Source organism: Lineus longissimus, chromosome 12 (genome assembly GCF_910592395.1).
Source record: "Lineus longissimus chromosome 12, tnLinLong1.2, whole genome shotgun sequence".
Taxonomy (NCBI): Eukaryota; Metazoa; Nemertea; class Pilidiophora; order Heteronemertea; family Lineidae; genus Lineus; species Lineus longissimus.
The window spans coordinates 4,189,603-4,212,252 of NC_088319.1; the positions used below are offsets into that span (position 1 = coordinate 4,189,603).

A 22,650-nucleotide genomic window follows, 5' to 3' on the forward strand; every position below is an offset into this window, starting at 1 on the left:
ACATATCAAGTGAACCTCAAATTCAACGGTTCAGCTTTAAACTTTGCTGAAATGACCTTAAAACAGAAAGTCAGTCAAACTAAACTTACAGACACATTCAACTTTTCACTCTGCTATCTAAGCAACTAGGAAATTCAAATTTCCACTATGAAACCGAAACTTTTCCAACTTTCTTGCTCATAATGCTTCAAAAACCCCTCTTAAGCATCACAAACATGTACAGTACACAAATACACTATCTTAATTACACGCAGGTAAAAATTCAAAATACAGAGAAGTGCAAACATCATGTTTTTTAGAAAAATGTCTATTTGCTCCCACGAGCAATCTTTACATATAAGCACCAGTTGCTTCAAATTAGCAACCTGTACCAAGGGGGAAGAGAAATCACACAGTCATAGGAAACAAAATAACTGTCAGATTTCTCTCATCCCAGTCAAGACTAACTCATACATGTAGCACAATCCATGACCCAGGTCCTGGAGCCCAAAAACCAGAACCCGGCCCACGAAAAGGCTCAACTACTCCAGAGTTTCACTCTCCTCAACAGGATTGTCCCGGTTCTTCACCAGGAGGATCAACTTATGTACTGGTCTATCCAACAGGGATTTGGTTTTCCCAACAAAAATTTCAACCTTTCTGACCAACTTGTCCTGACTAGGACACACCTTTGTAACACGAGCCAGAGGCCATGCGCATCTAGGCTGGCCCTCTTCTACGAGCATTACAACATCACCAGGCTCAAGATTTCTCTGCTGGCTGAGCCATTTCTTCCTAGGCTGCAGCATTACCAAAAATTCGCCACGCCAACGCTCCCAAAATTGGTTAGCAAGAGCCTGTACACAACGCCACCTTTTCTTAGAGTATATGTCCTGTTTAACGAACTTGCCCGGTGGTGGCTTCACCACCTGAGATTTCAGGGTAAGCAGCTGAATTGGTGACAGGGGCTCTAGGTCCGCAGAAGTGGAATCTACAACTGTTAACGGGCGCGAGTTAACTATGTACTCAACCTCGCAGAGTAATGTACGTAACAACTCGTCATCAAGCTGAGCTCCTGTGCCCATGAGCAGAGCAGACAACACCTTACGCGCTGCGCCAATCATTCGTTCCCATACACCGCCCATGTGACTGCTCACAGGAAAGTTCATTTCGAAATCAACCCAGTCACAATCGTCTTTCAGCAACTCATGCTTGATCTTATCGCGATCCATTTCCTGCAACGCTGCTAACAATTGATTCTGTCCACCTACGAAGTTCGAACCACGATCGCATCGCAAAAATCGGATTTTGCCACGTCTACTCACACATCGGCGGTACGCATTGAGAAATGAATCTGTGGTCAATTGATTTGCGGTCTCGATATGAATCGCACGACTGGCCAGACACGTGAACATAACACCCCAACGCTTGGGTTCGCTACGACCGGACTTGACAGTGAAAGGGCCAAATAGATCAACGGCAGCATAGCTGAAGGGGGCGGCTGGCTCCAAGCGGTCGGTAGGCAGGTCAGACATTTTTTGAACACAGGGGTTTCCCCGAAGCTTTCTACAACACACACAGCCCATGATGAACTTAGCAACTATCGACCGGGCATTTACAATCCAAAACCCAGCCTGTCTGATACTGTTTAACGTCATTCCTCTACCGGAATGACCAACCTTCTGGTGGAAACGTTTAACTATCAAGCTAGCTAAGTGACAAGTACGCGGAATCAATACTGGATGCTTGACTTCATATGACATGGATGATCGACTCAGGCGACCACCAACTCTAATAATCCCCTTATCATCCAGGAAGGGATCCAATGGCGCAATTTTGCTGCCAGCTTTGACAGCAGATCTAGTCCCTTTGCTCAGGGATGCTAGCTCTTCAGGATACGCCTTACCTTGGACTAACCTTATTATCTGATCCTCTGCCTGCTTCAGGTCATCAGTAGTGACTGGAGGACAAGTGTCAGGATCCTTGTTCTTCAATTTCCTGGCATACTTCATGCTCACAGCCATGGCCCTCTTCAGTTTCAACAGAGAGGAGAAGTTGGCGAACCTGCTTTCCATGTCAGGCACCTCTGGTACAGGAACAACATCTGTCTTGAACACGAACTTCTTCAGCTCAGGGTCATCTTTCACCACTGGACATTCAGGAAGGGTCGGCACTGGTCCTGAAACGAGAAATTCTGGGCCCTGCCACCAAAGGCGGCTAGCTGAAAGCTCAGAAACATTCATGCCACGTGATGCTATGTCAGCAGGATTCTGCGCAGTGTCAACATGTCTCCAATTGGCTATGTTAGTCAAGTCTCTAATTTCCTGCACCCTATTTGCAACAAAAATGTGAAAATTTCTGCTTTCATTATTCACATAGCCAAGCACAACCATGCTATCAGTATAGTAGAAATGTTCTATCTGGTCATAATCTAGTTCTTTGCCAAGGAACTTACCAACCCTAGCTGACAGGAGTGCCGCAGTTAACTCCAGCCTGGGAATTGTCACAGCTTTGGCAGGAGTAACCCTCGACTTGGCCATCACCAGAGAAGTAGTGCAGTTACCGGTAGCGTCTTCAAGCCGAACATAACTGCACTGACCATACCCAGAGAAGCAAGCATCACTGAAATGATGTAGCTCGACATTAGTCACCGGCCCTTCAAGCGTGCCAGCCCGATAACACCTAGGAATGGAAACCTTGGGCAATTCTAGCAGCTCGGTCCTCCATCTTTCCCACTCGTTCCTTACATTGTCAGGAAGAGGGTCGTCCCAGGAAGAACCACTCAAACACAACTCCTTCAGAATTCGTTTTCCTGTAAGTATGAAAGGCGATATTAGACCAAGGGGATCATAGATGGAACTGACGGTGGATAACAAGCCACGTCTGGTCAATGGCTTGTCATTGATCTCCACCCTAAATCGTAGCATGTCAGATTCAACACACCACACAACTCCTAGAGTCTTTTCAACAGGTAGTTGAGTATTACCAAGCTCAAGACATTGGAGGTTCTCTGACAAGTATTGATTGGGAATATGTTTCAACACCTCTTTATTGTTGCAAAGTATCTTGTGAAGGGTGAACCCTCCCTTCCCAGCCATACTCACAGAGCCCAAAGCTAGGCTAATAGCCTGACTTGTTGTCAAAACGGAGGTGGCCCCATCATCTACATAGAAATTCCTGTTAAAGAAAGTCGCCACCTGGGGCTCGTAGTCGTCCTTGAATCTCTCAGCTGTTGCCTTTAGGGCATAGTTTGCGCAATTTGCAGACGAGGTCGCGCCAAATAGATGCACAGTACACCTGTAATCAACTGGCTCCTTGCTGACATCGCCGTCCTCCCACCACAGAAATCGCAAATAATTTCTGTGGCGGGGGGGCACGACCACCTGTAGAAACATACCCTGGACATCACACGTGAATGCCACTTCTTCCTTCCTGAAGCGGGCCAGGACACCGACAAGATTGTTTATTAAATCCGGTCCCCGGAGCAAATGGCCATTTAATGCCTCTCCTTGATAGGACGCGGCGCAATCAAACACGACCCTATACTTACCCTCCTTGTGAGGATGTGAGACCATGTGATGGGGAATGTACCATACAGAACCATTGTCCAGATCTAATTCGTTTTCTGGCACTCTCTCAGCCTGGCCGGCATCTATGAGCTTACTCATGAATTTCACATATTCTTCACCATACTTAGCATCCTTTCTAATCCTCGCCTTGAGACTCTGCGTACGCTTCATAGCCATCACTCGGTTGTTGGGAAGTCTCACCTGATCCTCACGAAACGGGAGGGGAATTTCAAAGTGTCCATCATCACGGAGTTTGATGCCACTGGAAACCTTTTCAATGAACAACCTGTCTTCAACAGATAGAGAATGAGAATCAACATCATTAGTATCGGCAAAGTCTTGGCCGAGTACCTGCAAAATATCAGAGGGGTTAATTTCTTTTGTACGAGTTCTGTACACGAAACGATCTTGTGAATTAGCAAGCCTTGACCCTAATTTATCCATCCTGCCAACCACGCCCCAACCTAGCGCCGTTTTAACACCATACGGATCATCTTCTCCCCCAGCGACAATCTGCCTTGGCCTGATGGCGCGCGCGCAATTTTGACCGATCAACATGCCAATCTCGATATCCTCACGGTATGGCATAATCTTAGGTGCCACCCCTTTGAGGTGGCGCCACTGTTTCGCGCTGGTTTGACGCGGTATCTGTGAGCGGCAGGCACCGATGCCTTTACGCGAAAAGACTACAGGGAGGCTTATTTTTGCAGATTCACCAAAACCCCGGACCATGAGGCCTGTCACCCGCTCAGCTGGCACAACACCTTCTGCCAACACTGTGTTGATTTTGAGATAGGTGCTATCACCTCTCTTATCAATGCCCTCCAGCACTGACTCAGATACGAAACAAGTGTCAGATTGATCATCCAACAATGTGTAAACCAACACCTCCCGCGAGGGGTCGTCTTCATGATACACATACACTGGCACAATCATAGTGTGCAGACATTCTGAGCCCACATCACTTGACTCTGTACAATGCACAGTAGATTCAACAGGTTTGAAAGAGTCGTCGTGAAGAAACGTGGGGTGGGCACGAGAGCAGGTTTTGCATTTATGCTTGCTTTTGCAGTCCCTAACCCGATGACCCCATTTAAGGCACCCCAGGCACAACCCATGCTTCTTTACGGCTTCCTTTCTATCACTAAGAGACATATTCTTGAATTTCACACATGAGTCAATTGCATGAGTGTTGTCCTTTGGACAGAGCACACACTTTGTTGGCCCTGTGACCTTTTCAGTTATAGTTTCTGTTCCGGTAGCGAAGCTGGATCTCTGCGCAGGTTTCACACTAACAACGGATTTGGTAGGTGCGCTGGACGACCTATCCAGGATTGGATTTGACATGATTCGCGCGTGTTTCTTTACAAACTGTACAAGTCTGGAAAATGGTGGATATGAGTCGTTCACAACCTGGCCGGACCCGTCACTATCAGCTCCAAATCTCCATTTATCCACAACTGTGAGCCACCTTTCTTGCATAAAACGAGGTAACTTGTCTATCACACGGCGTTGCTCAATCGCGTCATTCAAAATATTCAGATTTGACAAACTGGTCATAGCCGTCTCACACTCGCACAAGAAATCCGATAGCTCCTGCATGCCTTTACCGTCACCAGGCTTGACTGACGGCCACTTGTCTAAGCGATTACGAAAGTTCTCAGACAACTTCAACCGATCTCCGAAACGCTCTTCGAGAATCTGCTTTGCCTTAGCATATGCTTCACAGGTGTTCAAATCAAGCAGGCCTTTAATGCAACGCTTTGCATCTCCTGCAGTGTAACGACCGAGATAGTACAATCTGTCCATAGCTGATGGGTATCTGCCCTCAACCAACACATTAAATGAATTTTTCCAGGATGGATACGAAAAGATGTCGCCTTTGAAAACTTCCGGTTCCTTTTTAGGAAGTCCTTCCCCCCGCCGCACCAACACATCGGCGAGAGTCGATATTGCCTTCGAAAGATCAAAGCCACTGTCAGCGGACTTCTCATGATTAGTTGGACTGGGGTCCCTAGCAGGCAAAACAGGAGGCGTCCTGGATTGCGGAGGATCAATGCCAGTATTTATATCCACGGCATGAGCTGTAGCCTCTGCAGTGGGCATAGTGCATCTCGCCTTGCTACATGTGGCTTCAACGGAGGAGAAATTTGGCTGTGGCGGAATGGGCGTCGACGCCCAACGAGAGGAAATCCAGTCCCTCGATGCTCTCTGCCGACTATCTGACAGTGCTTGCAACTGCGTCTGCATATGCTGCAGTTCATCAGCCAATCTCCTACTCTCCTGTTGGAGAAACATCGTAGTCTGCCTGTCAGCAGCATCCGCCAAAAGATCGAGTCCTCTTCGGTGCATTACGTCGGGAAAGTCTTTTACTGTTGCGGCTTTAAAAATGTACTCAAACTTTCATTGAGAATAGAGGCGTCTTTATTCTGGATAAGGACCTCGTATCGTGAGGAGTATAGTACACATCGATGAGGCTGACGTAAAACACTGAAAGACACGAATAATCAACAATCAAAACCTTACAAAACTCTGTAATGTTCCAGGATCAGAACATAAAAAATAAAATACAAATGTATGCACAGATTCGTACAATCTACTACCAGTTAACAGTTTGTCCCTAAATAGTGGATGTGGCTGTTAGTGTTGTCAAAACATCATACTCAAAACACCGTGCATATCAAGATCCCGGAGTCATCTTTTACAAAAGGGTCGCCATGGGACCTGAGGCACCCAGACTCAACTTCACGAACAATATCTGTTGGCCGGACAGATTTGTCTTAGCACAAAAATACACGGGCATCCGTACAGTGTCGCCACCTAGAGGCGTCTAAAGACAACCACAAACACATGGGTGAGCAAAAGTAGTGGGACACCGCCACATAAAAGTGACCTAAGTTACATAACTTGGGGATAACAGGGTCCTAACATAGTTTCCAGGGGTTCTATACATCTTTATCTTTATAGTTACCTTTATCCCGTCTGACAAGGCCTCGAAACTTTCACCGCAAAGGCGGACAAAAGAGGACAACTGCGTCCTAAACTTTGACAATTAAAATTCAATGGAGTTGGGCGGAAGCTGAGACAGCAGCGCCGCCACCCAAGCGCGCGAAAACTAAGGCGCCAAATTCAAATTTCTTCAGGACGCACTTGGCGGCCGTCACAAATATTCCTATAATGAATATTTCCACAATATTCCGATTATGAATATTTTTACTCGAAAACACATTGCCATAACCGATTTTTCACTACTAGTACTATAGTTATTTCCACACTATAATCCACTGAATGTCTGATTATCACACACACACAGTGCAGTCAATTTAACTCTTTCAAACCCAAATGACCTGGTTTCTGTTAGAAAATGTCCTTAATTCATAGGCTGTTCCAATTTGTCATCATAAACGCTATTAAAAAAAAAACCCAACCAAACTGCATGAATGTGCAGAAAATCTGATGGAACAGAAACCCGAGGCAGTTGAGCTTGGAGTTGTTAAATTAACATGCACAAAACTGATAAATTGTTCCATGCCCTATAGGCCGTTTTGAATCACGATGATTGTCTTTGAAATGTCATATAATCACGATGATTGTCTTTGAAATGTCATATAATCACGATGATTATCTTTGAAATGTCATATGATGGACGTCGGATCTCCTGTGATTGGATTCTTGCTGTTTGTCAGTAACCCATGACAAGGGGGCTTACGGGTGCTACGCCTTGCCCAAAAGCGCCCCGTGAGGCTGGCTAGGGGGAGGGTCGCCTTACTTTCGAACCTCAGCAGACTGACCAAATTGGGTGATCAAGCCAAAATGGAGTTCTGCTTGCTACCCTTCTTGATCTTCAAGACATCCTTCATTCGGTTGGTCCTCTAGGATGTAGATTCCTCCCTCGTCCTCGATGCCCTTGTGTCCTCCTGTATGCAGTTAGTCCAATTTTTAAATCCTCACCGTCCTCAATGACCTATCCTCAGATTATTTACCGCAGATTATGAAATATGATAGCCCAGGAGACCCTTAATGATTCCTAGGTCCCTGGGAATGTTCTAAATTGTCCTTAGCGCTTACATCTAAGGGGGCACAACCTTGAAATTGGCCTCAGGAATTCATTGTCTCCAATCTTGACTTTTGCGACGCGGACATGATCATCCTTGCCAGGTAGGACCTCCAAAATCCTGCCCAGAGGCCATTGTCCCCTCGGTGTATTTGGGCTAACTACCACAACCAGGTCTCCTGATTCAAGATCCTTCATTTCTTCCCTCCATTTGGCTCTTGGGTGCAACATTGGCAGCCACTCCTTCAGCCATCTCTCCCAGACATGCTTAATCAGCTGCTGAACTACCCGCCATCTTCTGCGTGGATTGAACCTGATGCTGTCCACTGCTTCTGGGGCAAACTGACCCCCAACCTGGCCAAACAAAAAGTGATTCGGGATCAACGGCGGTGTGTCCTGTGAGTCTGCTGCCTGGTATGTAAGAGGGCGTGAATTCAGCAAGGCCTCGGTTCCTGAGATGGCTGTAGCTAACTCCTCATCATTAATGTCAGCTTTTCCGAGGACCGCGTAGATTGCCTTTTTTGCTGATTTTATAAGAGATTCATGCACTCCTCCAAAGTGAGGACCCAATGGTGGATTGAAGTACCATTTGACTCCCCTCCGTGCTGTTGCACGGCTGATCTTGTCTTGATCCAAATTTTCTACTAGGTCGTTCAGCTCCTTGTTCCCAGCGACAAAATTGGTACCGTTGTCCGATGTGACCTCTTCAGGAACTCCGCGCCTGTTTACCATGCGATTAAAGGCATTTAGAAAGGAGTCAGTATCAAGTCCGTAGGCCATTTCCAAGTGCACAGCCCGTGAGGCCATGCAAGTGAAGAGACAGAGATATCTTTTTAACTGTACCCTTCCGCGCAGCTGTTTTGTGATGAATGGCCCTCCAAAGTCCACAGAGGTTCTTGTAAATGCACGAACTGATGTCTTTAATCTGGTCTTGGGTAGAGGAGCCATTATCTGAGTTGCAACTTTGCATTTTCTCCGTCTGCATTCATTGCAGTCTCTTTCCCAATCTCGAATTTCTTCTCGCCCAGCAACAATCCAAAATCGACTTGATAAAGCTGCCAAGGTCTGATTTACTCCTGTGATGTGACCATCTTGCTCGTGGTAGCTTTTTAGCTCACCTCTTAGCAGAGGTGAGCTTATCCCATACCGTGGCGTCCGTCGTCCGTCGTCGTCGTCGTCGTCGTCGTCCGTCGTCGTCCGTCGTCCGTTAGCAGGGCACGTTTCGTAACTGTTAGAGCTATTGAGTTGAAACTTGGTACACATGTACCCTTATGTAATGACACCCTGGAGACCAAGTTTCGGTCCGATTCGTTTCATGGTTTGGCCACCAGGGGGCCAAACGTTAAAAGTGAAAATATGCAATATCTCCCTTAATAGTAGTCGGGAAATTTTGAAGAAAAATATGGTAGGTACTTCTAGCAAAGGTGCATCATATATCCTCCGGGTTTTTTATTTGACCTCCTTTTCAAGGTCACAGCGGTCAAAGTTTGCTGATTCACTGAACAGTAGCATGTTTCCTATCTATTTTAGCTAGAAGGTTTTAAACCAGTGTGGACATGTATCTGGGGATTCTCTATTCCACCCCTAAAATTTCGGCCGTTCGGACATCAGATATGGCCGCCAGGCAGCCATCTTGAAAAATAAACACAGTACTATTGTACTATTACTCCGAAACTAATGATCGGATTGCAACCAAATTTGATCTGGATGTATATCTATGTACTCTCTACTAAATCCTTGATTTTTTATCAAATGTGATAGCCAATATGGGTGCCAGGCGGGCTTGAAAAATTCTTAGTTTGGCCACCCGGGGGCCAAATTTAATGTCCAAAGTTAAAATGTTTGATTGCTCGTTTAATAGTGGTCTGATTTTCAAAACATTTTTATGGTAGGTACTCCTAGCAAGGATACATCACATATCATACGGGTTTTTGATTTGACCTCCTTTTCAAGGTCACAGAGGTCAAATGGTGTAAATTGGCCGTTAGGATGTAACGATGGCACGTTTCTAAACTGCAATGACTATTGATCCCAAATTTGGTACACATTTACCCCTTAGTCAGGTGATCTCAGGGACCGAAGTTTGGTCCAATATGATTCACCACTTGACCACCAGGGGGCGAAATCCAAAAACCTTAAAAATGTGATTATTCCTTAACTTCTTGCCCGATTGCCACCAATTTGATATCATGGGTACATCTAACCGCCATACAGTATATGTCACACAGGTTTTTAATTTGACCTTCTTGTCAAGGTCACAGAGGTCAAATGGCGTAAATTCGCCGTCAGGCCGTAACTATGGCACGTTTCTTAACTGCAATGACTATTGATCACAAATTAAGTACACATGTACCCCTTGGTCAGGTGATTTCAGGTACTGAAGTTTGGTGCGATCTGATTTGCCGTTTGGCCTCCAGGGAGGGGGCCAAATCCTAAATTCTTCAAAATGCCATTATTCTTAGTAATTACTTGCCCGATTGGCACCAATTTTATATCATAGGTACATCTAATTCTAACAACCATTCAATGTGTCACCCGGGTCTTCTTTGATTTGACCTACTTTTCAAGGTCACAGAGGTCGAATGTACTGTAAATTGGCCATTTTGGGGAAATTGTAATTGCTTGGACCTACATCAAACCTAACACTACATTACACAATACCATGATCTTTATCCATCTTTCCTCCACATGAGGTGAGCACAATGGCCCTGGCCATTTCATTACAATCAACTTGGTGACGTGATCTTTTCGTGGTAGAATGACTGGGTGTCTGGTGTCAAATGACAAGAATTCTGCATGCTTGAGACGGCCATTACAGCGTATGACACCTTCATCGTCTATTCTTGGAAAAAGACTGAGGATTTTGCTTGACTTTCCGATTGGCTTTCCTTCTGTCATCGCCCGGTACTCTTCTGCGAAGGCTTTTTTCTGACTTTCGCTAATGATGATATTCTGAACTTGCTGTAGCTCGTCTGGCGTCAACTCCCCTGTCTGACGCTCCTCTCTTTTTCGCCGAGAGTTCTCTAAGAAGCGGTATACCCATGCCTGTACTCGGCAAAGCCGGTGCCAACTTGAATAACGTAATGGATCGAGACGCCATTCTGGGACTATGGTTTCATCATCCTGCTGTTCATTCAATGGCACCGTGACCAGGGTCCTTTCTCCCTTCTTCATTTCACTCTTATCGATGTTCTTGCTTTCACAGCGGTTGATCGGCCAGTCAGCTTTCTCCTTCACCAGAAACTCTGGGCCACTCCACCAAAGGCTATCATTCATGTCCTGAACTTTGGCACCTCTTGAAAGGATATCAGCTGGATTGTCTTTAGTCGGCACATGTCGCCACTGGTCCGGGTTGCTCTGTGTAGTGTAATCTGAATAAATGGGTCATAGAGTTTGAGGTGCTGCCACCTCGTGATAGATTAGGGTACTGTACAAAATGGCTGTCATGTTCTAGAAATATACTTCAAGTGTTCAGAGTTTAAATCCATCGTTATCTTCTTTCGGAACGCCCATCGGCAACTGAACATGGTGTCAGAAGTTAAAGAAGACTCTCATGAACTGGGAGAGACTGTTATTTTGTTGAGAGATGTCGATGTTGATGAGCTTTGAGCAAAGATTCGTGAATCTTTCCCCAGTCAGAGGAAATGTTTCTGATGACTGCATGTACATCTCGTGTGCATCATGTGTATAAAGGTGCTGTGCAGTGACTTTTCATGTGCTGAATAGTGAGTTGCGCCCATGAATGATGAATCTGAAGATAATCTAAGGAACTTTCGTGACATTTTGCCCTTCCCTGTTACTGTTATTACAACAATGGCACAATTCCAAGTGCAGCCACCTGAGTCTTTTGACTTTGGTAAGCCTGAAGGGTGGAATAAGTGGATCCGGCGATTTGACAGATTTCGACAGGTGTCTGGCCTTGCTGCCAAGTCAGGAGAGGAGCAGGTCAACACGCTGGTGTACTCCATGGGAGATGAGGCAGAGGACCTCGTTGAGACTCACTAATGACGAGAAGAAAGATTACGAAGTAATCAAAACCAAATTACAAGGTTATTTTGAACCTAAGAGAAATGTGATCTTTGAACGGGCGAAATTTAACCAACGTTTCCAGCGAGAAGGTGAAAGTGTCGATACTTTCATAACTGACTTGCATACACTCGCGGAGAAATGTGACTTTGGAACTTTGCACGATGAATTAATTCGCGATCGAATTGTCGTTGGGTTACGGGACAGTAAACTTTCAGAACGGTTGCAACTTGACGCTGACCTCTCGTTAAAGACGGCCATGGATAAAACTCGCCAGAGTGAATCAATCAAGAAGCAACAAGGTGTTCTTCGTGCAGCAACTTCTCCGGCTGTTGTGGCCAAAGTTGGGTTCCAAAAAGGAAAAAAGTCAGGCAGTCATAAAGCAAAACAGCAGGACAAACCAAGCAGGCCAGCTGAAGGTAAACCTCAGGCCAAGCCTAAAGGAAAGGGTAAATCGTGTCAGAACTGCGGTCTCAACCATGATAAAAGGCCGTGCCCAGCTAAGGACGCGGAATGTCATTTTTGTGCGAAAGTAGGTCACTACAAGAAGTGTTGTAGAACGCGCAAACGGGTCAACGAAATCCAGATTTCGGAAGATAAGCAAACCGCATTTCTAGGATCGGTAAACGTGGAATCTGAGGACGACGATTTTAACTTATGGTCGAGTCGTGTAAAAATGTCTGGTCATGAGCTTGATTGGAAAATCGATACAGGCGCTGAAGTAACATGCCTGCCGCTACGCGATTATCGTGAGAGTTTCGGAAAACTTCACAAGTCCAATAAAGTCTTAGTTGGAGCTGGCAGTAACAAGCTTGATGTTCTTGGAATGTTTCATGCTAATCTTGCTAAAGGGCAGCACGCCACATTGGCAGAGGTGTATGTTGTGCGCGGCCTAGCAAAACCGTTGCTAGGAGATAAAGCGATTCGTAAGCTAAATCTTGTGTCAGTAGTCCGCGCTGTTTGTAAAAGTCAACTCACCAAATGGAAAAAACAGTTCCCAGAACTTTTCGCAAATCTTGGGAAAATGACTGGTGAGTACGAGATCAAGTTGGAAGACAGTGCGAATCCGTACGCAATTTCATCACCACGTAGAGTTCCCATACCGCTCTATAATAAAGTGAAAGCCGAACTGTTACGTATGGAAAAATTAGGGGTGATCTCAAGAATAACTGAGCCTACCAATTGGTGCGCGGGAATAGTCGTTGTTCCAAAATCCAATGGAACTGTTAGGATCTGTGTGGACCTAACCAAGTTAAATGAGAGTGTAAAACGTGAGAATTTCATTCTGCCATCAGTTGACTCTACACTAGCGCGGCTCAGTGGAGCCAAAGTTTTCTCTAAGCTAGATGCAAATTCTGGCTTTTGGCAAATTCCTCTTAGCAAGGAGTCGTCCCGTCTTTGCTGTTTCATAACGCCATTCGGGAGATTTGTTTTCAACCGCCTTCCTTTCGGGATTTCATCAGCTCCTGAAATCTTCCAGCGCAGGATGCAGGAGATGTTAGATGGTCTGGAAGGGGTAGTGTGCCACATGGACGATATTCTAGTGTTTGGGGCTGATCAGGCAGAACATGATGAGAGACTCAAAGCTGTTCTTCAGAGACTTAAAGATGCTGGTGTCACACTTAATGAAGCCAAGTGTGAGTTTTCAGTTGACAGGGTTAAGTATCTTGGGTACTTGATCACAGCCGAGGGAATATTTCCAGATAGTGACAAGATAAACGCTATCCAGAAAATGGCAAAACCGCAAAATGTGTCAGACATTAGGCGTTTCCTTGGCATGGTAAATCAGTTGGGAAAGTTTATTCCTAATTTAGCGGACAAAACCGAGCCTCTTAGGTCTCTTCTCAGCAAGAAGAATCAATGGTGTTGGGGGTCATCTCAGGACCATGCTTTCCAGGATTTGAAAGCATGTTTGTCTTCTACAACGGTACTCGGAATGTACGACCCAAGCCGGGACACTGTTGTTTCTGCGGATTCATCCTCTTTCGGGTTAGGTGCCGTGATAAAACAGAAGCAGGAGGACGATATGTGGAAGCCTATTGCATATGCGTCGCGATCATTATCGGACACTGAGAAAAGGTATGCGCAGGTGGAAAAGGAAGCATTGGCGTCAGCCTGGGCCTGCGACCGATTCCAGGTGTATCTTCTGGGTAAGCGCTTTACCCTAGAAACGGACCATAAACCGCTTGTTGCGCTACTAGGTTCGAAGAGTGTTGATGAACTGCCTGCGAGAGTTCAACGTTTTAAACTGCGTATGATGCGTTTCTCATATGACATCGTACATGTTCCGGGGAAAGAACTTTATACTGCAGATACGTTGTCCAGGGCACCTATATCTTCGCCATTGTCTACTGTCGAGGAAGGATTTGCGCAGGATGTAAAAGCGTATGTTGACATGGTTGTTGAACACTTACCTGCGACGGAGAAAAGGCTCGAGGAAATCCGTCAAAAACAGGAAGAAGACGAAGTTTGCCGTTAGGTTGTCAAGTATTGTCAAGATGGATGGCCGGACAGACCATTTGTTAAAGGGGCAATACTGCCATATTACCAGGTTGCCGGTGAACTGACTGTTATGGATGGACTATTGATGAAGGGAACCAGAATAGTCATTCCTACATGTATGCGCTTAGAACTGTTGGACAAAATCCATGAGGGCCACCAAGGTATCACTAAGTGCAGAAGGCGAGCCCAAGAATCAATTTGGTGGCCGGGACTCAGTTCACAAATAGAGTCACTAGTCCAGAACTGTAACATTTGTGCTCGAGAGCGGGTAGTTAGGCATGAACCAAATATTACCACCGAATTCCCTAAGAGACCATGGCAGGTTGTTGGCACTGACTTGTTCGAGTTTAAAAAGCGCCATTATCTAGTAGTGGTGGACTATTTTTCTCGCTATATCGAAATTGCTAAGCTGACCGAGCTCTCGTCGGGGGCTACTATCAATCATCTTAAATCGATCTTTGCTAGACATGGTGTGCCAGAACGGGTACGTTCTGACAATGGCCCTCAGTATTCAGCGCAGGACTTCGCAGACTTTGCCGATGTGTACACATTTCAACATGTTACAAGTTCCCCGCTTTACCCGCAAGGGAATGCAGAAGTTGAACGCGCTGTAAAAACTGTTAAAGAACTAGTGAAGAAAGGCAAGGATCCATATTTAGCTTTGCTGACTTACAGAGCTACACCACTGTACCGTGGGTACAGTCCCGCCGAACTTTTGTTTGGGAGACGTCTTCGTACGAACTTACCGCAACATCCAAATATGCTGGCCCCAGCATGGCCAGATTTAAACAATCTTGTACAAACAGAACAGGATTATCGCATGAAAATGGCGAAAAACGCAGACAGGCGTCATGGTGTACAGGTGTTGTCAGATCTTTGCGAAGGAGAGAAAGTTTGGGTGTGCGATAAAAACATTCCCGCCATAATCACGGGAAATGCTGAAACACCGCGGTCGTATACTCTGGAGACTGAAACAGGATCATCTTTGAGACGAAATCGCAGGAGTCTACGTCGGCTTGCTCCGAGACTGAATCTCCAGGACAATCCAGCTGATGAATCAGTGCAGGAGAACATTTTGCCTCCCCCAGAGAGACAGAGTATTGTGTTGCCAAATGCTGGACAATCTTCTGAGAATGGCCAGAATAATGTTCAATCAGATCAAAGTGTCTCTAGCACGACTGTGAATAATTCTCCAGGACGTTCTGCTAGTTGTTCTGATCAATATGTAACCAGGTCAGGCAGGGTTTCAAAATCTGTCATTAAACTAGATCTTTAGGGTGTGAGAGTGACCGAGGGTTAATCTGAAATTTCAGTGACATTTCATAGAGAAATCTAAGTAATGATTTTCAAATAGTGCTTTTGTGGTATTCTCTCTATACTTGAGGATGTGATTTCATATTCGGATTAGTTGGAAGTTTTCGAGTTAAAATGTTTATGTTTAGAGTTTCAATATCTTTCACATAAGTAGTGTTTACTCTCCAACGTATTTTGGACTTTCTTTTGTCTTAAGTATAGACAGGAGTCAGTAGTAGCTGAGTAGGATTTGAGATATATTTCCACAGCATTTTAGTTTTGACTTAATTTTCTACGTGTTTGTATGTTTGTACACATAGTTTGCCTAGATCAGACTTTAGGTTGTGATGCATCCTGGGTTATTGGAATTTGGACTTTCAAAGGACTGAAAGGGGGATGTAGTGTAATCTGAATAAATGGGTCATAGAGTTTGAGGTGCTGCCACCTCGTGATAGATTAGGGTACTGTACAAAATGGCTGTCATGTTCTAGAAATATACTTCAAGTGTTCAGAGTTTAAATCCATCGTTATCTTCTTTCGGAACGCCCATCGGCAACTGAACACTCTGCCGATGGATTTCACCAATCCGATCCGCTACAAACGGCTTAAATACACGACTGCGACCTCTAATCCACCATAATGTATTGAGGCTATCGGTCCTGTAAGTGACATCTTTCAATGGGATATCCAAAACTGAGCAAATTGCATTTGTCAGTCGCAATCCAACGATCGCCCCCATCAGCTCCAGTCGTGGTATGCTGCATGAAACCAGTGGTGCTACCTTAGATTTAGATGCGATCATTCTCACAATCACCTGGCCACCCTCATAACATGTCCGCATGTATGTGATGCCACCGTAAGCGTCTTGTGATGCATCGACGAAGGTGTGGATTTCTTGGCTGACCGGACGTTCCGCATCGCAGGAGCGCAGGCATCTTGGTATTTTCACCTGCTGCAGGTTGTTCAGGTCCGTGAACCAGCATCTCACCTTTTCTCCTATTTCGCCGAGGTTTTGATCATCCCAGTCAACTCCAAGAGTCCAAAATTCCTGCATCAAAATCTTTGCTCTGATTATCAAGGGTGAAAGAAAGCCCATTGGGTCGAATATTGTCGCTATCTTTCGCAAGAAGTTACGCTTTGTGACAATGAAGTCCTCTTCTGGTGGGACACAACGGAAAGTGAAAACGTCTTCGCTCGCCATCCACATGACTCCTAGCGTCTTTACTGATGGTAACTGACCCTCATCTAGACTCATCTCAGAAGCTCTGTCTTCCACAGGGATTTTCTCAAGTACTGCTTTTGAATTTGAAACCTATTTTCGGGCATGCATCCCCGCCTTGTCCCACAGAACAGATAACTCTTCATAAAGCTGTACTCCGATATCATCGTTATGAACTGAATCTAAGCCATCATCCATATATGTCGATTTTAATACTGTTTCTGGGGCTAATGGGAGCGGTGGTTGATGCATCTGGCCAAGCCAATGTTTCCAATGTCAAAGCTGAGACACTGAGCTGTAGAGCAGAAAATGGTGTCATTTTGGATTGCATGCAATGCACCAACGATGTAATTGCTGAAAGCAAAGCAGGAGATTTATTGCAATGAACTATTGCATATAACGATTATAAAATTAAATTTCAAACCATTCGTAAGCGCTGGCAATTTGGTAAAGCCATTCATCTCACAGACAGGTTTGGCTATGGAATTATTCATCCAATTAAAATTTCACAGCTGTAAGAATAAAAAAATTAAGATGAGTTACAGCCTTTGGCATGTTTGGGCAAACTTCTCATTATCATAACTAGTTGCATTTGTTGCATTTCTGTATGTACATTATCCATATCTAACAACTCAACGTATGCTAAGTTGCTATTAGAGAGTTTTTGGACCTGTATACGAAAGCCCAGAAGACTCATTCAATATTAAAAATTCAAAATTCAAAATTCAAAATTCAACATTCAACAAATATTGAACTTTGAATTTTGAACTATGCTCTTCTTTCACTTCAAAATTCAAAACTAAAAATCTTTGAATTTTGAATTTTGAATAAAACCAATTGTATGACTTCAAAATTCAAAATTCGAAATTTCAAATATTGAACTTTTTAATTTTGAATTTTAAAGTCGAAGAAGAGCCTAGTTCAAAATGCAAACTTCAATATTTGTTAAATTTTGAATATTTAGAGAGAACATTAGACAGAACATTATCTGTAGCTAGTTAGCTACACGTGATTGAAAAACGGTTTGACAAAACAGCATAATTTTGCTTTGAATTGGAAAAGAAAGAACGAGAAGGTAGAATTGAGAAAGAAAGACAGATGATGGAGATGATGATGTCTTTGGCTCAAATGAAAAATTAGATTAAACCAGTTTTAGGTTCTTGCTGCTTACACGATAGATTTAGGCTGAATCCTTACTTAAACAATAGTTTTGTCAATATTTCATAGATAAATGTTAACTTGCAGTATAAATATTACCTTTTAGTCTGTAATTTTTCATACGCACAATTCAATTCTTTTACTCTTAAAATTAAATAGTAAAAATAACTGTTTAGTAGTTATCTTTAACTACTCTGGTAGTTGCTATTGCACCGACTGTGAAATTGTTTGTTTTAACTATCAAAATAGGAGAATTAAAATTCTTAACAATTTTAATGGTAGTTTTTACTACTTTTTTAGTTGGAACAACTAATTAATGGTTAGTTTTTTTAACAAATTTCACAGTTGGTGCAATAGCAACTACCAAATTAGTTGTTTTTACTAATAAAGAGTGTACATGTACGCACAGTTCATGCTACATATGTCTCTAAGGTAGGAGGGTCTAGTTGAAAATACTGACTCGTCTGATTTCAATAGACACACGAATATCGGACATGTCGGTTATCTATTTTCGGACATGCCGGTATCTGATTATTTTCGCCTCCGAAAATTCGGGTATCAATTTTCGGAGGTGATTGAATCGAAACTACTTTTGGCCAATCCAACCATTTGGACTTGAGTTTTACACTCACCAATCATTGAAACTCGATACCATGTCAAATTTAGATGAGCACATCACATAATTCACAATTGATGTCTTTCAGACTACCTGTCCTCACTGTGCTGGACATCAAATTTGCTGTAAAGCAAATTTCACATTTCTAGTTGCATCTTGAAATGGCTGTCGTTTACCATGTTTGCAACTGGGAGAACATCCTGACGAAACGCACTTTCGAGAAAACTGTTCAGCATAACAAATGTTCGAATTGTGCACACATATCTTTAATTAAAAAACCAAGACACTTGGTTAAATTTCATGCGACTATCAAATACTATAAGCTTCACGAAGTGTTTGTCTTGAGGAATGGTTGAAGATTCAATTCCAGAATAGCGTTCTCGTTATAAATTACTCTAGACTCACTGATCTAATAGATGGTATACACGATTCCATTTTAACGTATGGAAAGATTTATAGGAAAAAAAGTGACACCGAGGGAGTGAAACCAAGTTTTCTAACATTTCTGATGGTCATGACATCATGTCCTACCCTTGGCGTTTTTTGTGTCGATTTTGGAGAAAGGGTTCAGAATGACAGGCAGATATGCCCTGAGCTGATCAGGTATGAAGGGGCCTTGGCCTGTTTAATGTGAATTGCGCTGGGGGCTGTCATGCCCCGAGGTAATGAACCGGTGATAGATCGGTGAGTCTAGAGTATATGGCAGTACTGCATTTTCTATGTAGGTCAAACTTTTGAATCCACATCGTTTCAAAATAATTAGCATATTTGCCTCTTGCTTAAATTTTTGATTAAAAAAATATAGCGTATCTAATTGTCGCAGTACGAAAAAGGCTTTTTGATCCCGTGAACATTTTCGACTAATTTCAGTTTTCGGATCGCTGGTATATACTAGTTGTTTTCCGCCAAAGTTGCACTGCATAATTTATGGACAATGAATTTTACTTCTACTAATAAAGTATTGCAATGTGCTCTTGCTAATAATATATTCATTACTAATAATGATTACAAATGAATCTTCAAGTTTGTAAGCACTACTGGATCCACTCATCCATAAGATCCCAAGCCCGACAATACCCGATTTCTACTACCGCCTCTATGGGTCAAGCCTGAACAACCGGGCATAATAGTAGGCCTTTCGCAGCCATAAAAGGGGTGGGAAATATTGTCTTCGTTTCTTCCAATTGGTCTTTAATTGTAATATGAAAAGTTCCGCTGTAGAGTCATGACTATTCATGATGATTACGTTGTTAACCCTTGAATAGATATCCCACCCTTTTATGGCTGCGAAAGGCCTGCTATTATGTTCGGCTGTTTGGACTCTACCTATCGAGGTGGTAGTAGAATTCGGATATTGTCGGACTTTTGATCTTATTGGTGAGTGGATCCAGTAAGTGAAATTTGGTAAAAGTACGATATATTCATCCCACAGACAGGTTGGGCCCTAGAATTATTCATGCAATTAGAATACACAGCTGTCAGGATCTTGAAAAAATAAGATGTCAGGTTGATTGACTTATTCTAATTTACCAGCTGCTAGAATTTCATCTAATATATAGCTTTGGTTGTAAAAGCACCCGGTACCAGATAATCAATTGCAGTTGAATCTGACACTGGCAATCTACGAACGTAAGTACCTAACCGTTTTACGAATTCGAGTGAAAATCTATTCCTGGCCTGGCTCGCTCAAAAATAATTTTCGCAATCTAAGCTTACTCCTACTCATTCACATACTACAAAGACATCTCTGAAGTATCATTCCCCGTGCAATTATGCTGGAGAAAATGTTGGAATGAGATTTCATCTCACTGTGAGACGGTGTATCAAGTCGAGACAGGAAAAAAATCAGACAAAACACTTGAGAATATGTTATTTTTTGGCAGCAGACATTGAGATGCATTGTATTGCAATGTGGTGAGAGTCGTTTCTCAATGCAGGGGAGTTCAAGCGGTCACCACTTCGACCACCTTTGTGATTTTTTTTATTTCGTATTAATTGAAAATCTCTGTTTCAGCGTTCTAAAATGAAGAAAGCTATCGTTATCCTCCTCGTTGTTCTGATTGCTTTCCAAATGGCCGATGCGTAAGTAAAACGTTTATTTTCCTTTGGTGGAAATGCCATAGTCTTCCCGAGATACTGGGCTCACCATAAAACGAATAATTCGTACAGCATCTTCTTCTTCATGTCAATTCTAAGGTCCCCGGTTCGATACTTGGTTTGACCCAATACACTGTCGATAGATAGTGCAACTCCCGTTGACAGCCTAGGTTCCCCTCTAACTTCATTATCGTCAACTTTTTCAGTATATATTAGTAAAAGATATAAAGTTTAAGGCATAACATTTCACAGATGAATAAAGAATACAATGAACTAATATAATTGGCAAAAACATTCCCGATGTGTTCATAAATGGTATTGTAATATATTGCGTACATTCGAATCATTGTGATTCCCAGATTGCGTACCTGGGGACGGAAAAAATATGGTCCGTGAGGTAGCCGACAATCACAACCTGAGCTGGCGAGGAAAAATCTTACCACGTTTGAACAAAAACAAGACCTTATTTTAAGTTGCCGGCCCACGCGCATGGCACATAACTAGTAGCGCCCAGGCGACGCCCACAGCCAGTGTGTTGCCTTTGGCTATCTGAGTTTGACTTAGACTGGGGTTATCTCCGACTTCTTGTGTGATGTATGATAAAGACCCGGCGTAAACAGTTGAATTGTACGGCATGTAGCCTTTCTATTTCCCCACCTTTTGAGCATGGCACGACCCGAAGAAGACAGTATTACAAATGAATGTATCTTCTTTCAGGCAAGGGGGAGGAAGAGAAAACAAATATTGCCGCCACACCTATCAATGCGACGGCAAAATGAGGTGTTGTCTACGCACTGGTTGGCAATGCACACTTCCGTGGCGAGGATGTTACAGGGAGAGGCTCTAGAAGCTCTATTACCTTGGCGATTAGAAACAACATCGGTAAAAGTGAGAAGTAATATAGATGGAATATTTTGTTTATTTCAACATATTAAAATGGATAGTGCCTTTTTTCATTCTCCATGAAAAAACTGTTTGGACTCTGTCGAAAGTGAAATATCATGAATAAAAGCAAATGGATCGCCAGTAATCCTCTGTATGTGTCATTTATTTCTTTGTGAAGATTAGTATTAATCAATGTCTAATTTTGAAAGGTTGTGGCATTTAACTTTACTTTCAACATAATATTTGGAGATTATATATCAATTAATGCCAACTTCAAGTTAGATTGGCTTGTTGTCTTGGAAAATGATGATCATGATCATAAAAAATGGTGTTCATGATAATCGTAAGGAAAGTGGTGCAATTATAGCCTCCTTAATTTGAGTAGAAATCAGCTGGTAGTGCACATACAGGCACACAAAGGCTATAACTGCCCCGGGGCAATAATTAGAGGTTATCATATGAGTAGAGCCGTATCAGTCCCAGTATCATGGCCATAGAACCCGTGTCAGCCAGAAAGAAATGAAGATGCCCCTTTCTGCAGTCCGACACATATGGAGTGTTTGAATTTCTTATGAGTATTTCTTGGCCAGTACAAGGAAATCTCAAAGAGATGGAGAACAACTGAATCAATGTCACCAGATGACACAAGACAGAGAACTGAATCTTTTCCTTTAAGGCCAGGCAAAACATCCATCAACCAGTTAATCTGCTCACATTCTGCTTCCCCTTCCCTCTGCTGGACGCAAGGGCCCAACGCGCCGCGTAGCGGCAAAAAAGCGAAGCTGGCGAAACATTTATAACGGGTCACCGTCACTTATTATTGGACTTATAGCGCATTTACGGGGTTGCAACTATTTTGCTTTATAGTGTCACCAGGAAAGAAAAACATGCGACCTAACGCCGATCTATTTGTATAAAGTGATAATTGGAAGGTATATATTAGGAAATATCAATAAAATAATCATTCCATGTCGTCTTTTGAGGGCATTTTTGATTGTAAAAAATATATGTGTACGTCACCGTAGTCTCTGCAATGATAATTTTATCAGAGCAGTCTCGCGCAAGTAGAATTTCTTTACCTATTAGTTCTTCACTTATTAGTCTTAACGTCTGGCGCAAAGCCAGACGTTTTCCATTACGATTTCACTACGATGTTTGACAAGAAGGAGCAGTGCGCGAGATATGCTAATGAGCAGACTTCCCTCGCTTGAGTTTCTGAAGAATGTTCCATATCGCGCTAAGCTCATCACTG

At 43.4% G+C, this 22,650-nt stretch overlaps 2 protein-coding genes and 1 long non-coding RNA gene across 3 annotated transcripts; 1 reads left to right on the forward strand and 2 right to left on the reverse strand.

The window, feature by feature from the left end:
• Positions 1 to 521: 521 nt before the first annotated feature.
• Positions 522 to 2,054, reverse strand: LOC135497209 (uncharacterized). Its single transcript, XM_064786954.1, has one exon. It carries the CDS (start codon positions 2,052 to 2,054, stop codon positions 522 to 524), a length of 1,533 nt encoding a protein of 510 aa, XP_064643024.1.
• A 68-nt stretch (positions 2,055 to 2,122) lies between these two features.
• LOC135497210 (uncharacterized) lies at positions 2,123 to 5,900 on the reverse strand. Its single transcript, XM_064786955.1, has 2 exons — positions 2,439 to 5,900; positions 2,123 to 2,200 (listed from the first exon to the last, which is right to left on the reverse strand). Exons 1-2 carry the CDS (start codon positions 5,898 to 5,900, stop codon positions 2,123 to 2,125), a joined length of 3,540 nt encoding a protein of 1,179 aa, XP_064643025.1.
• A 14,095-nt stretch (positions 5,901 to 19,995) lies between these two features.
• Positions 19,996 to 21,543, forward strand: LOC135497367 (uncharacterized). The gene is made up of 3 exons (XR_010448818.1): positions 19,996 to 20,045; positions 20,431 to 20,498; positions 21,231 to 21,543. It is a non-coding gene; the product is annotated as an uncharacterized LOC135497367 (long non-coding RNA).
• Positions 21,544 to 22,650: the final 1,107 nt, after the last annotated feature.

Coding starts and splice junctions, on each gene's coding strand:
- LOC135497210 (XM_064786955.1), bottom strand. CDS start 5,900: ATGCACCGAAGAGGACTCGATCTTTTGGCGGATGCTGCTGACAGGCAG. Junction 2,201..2,438: donor CGGCACTCCTGTCAGCTAGG/GTTGGTAAGTTC, acceptor CTGAGCTTTCAG/CTAGCCGCCTTTGGTGGCAG.
- LOC135497209 (XM_064786954.1), bottom strand. CDS start 2,054: ATGGAAAGCAGGTTCGCCAACTTCTCCTCTCTGTTGAAACTGAAGAGG.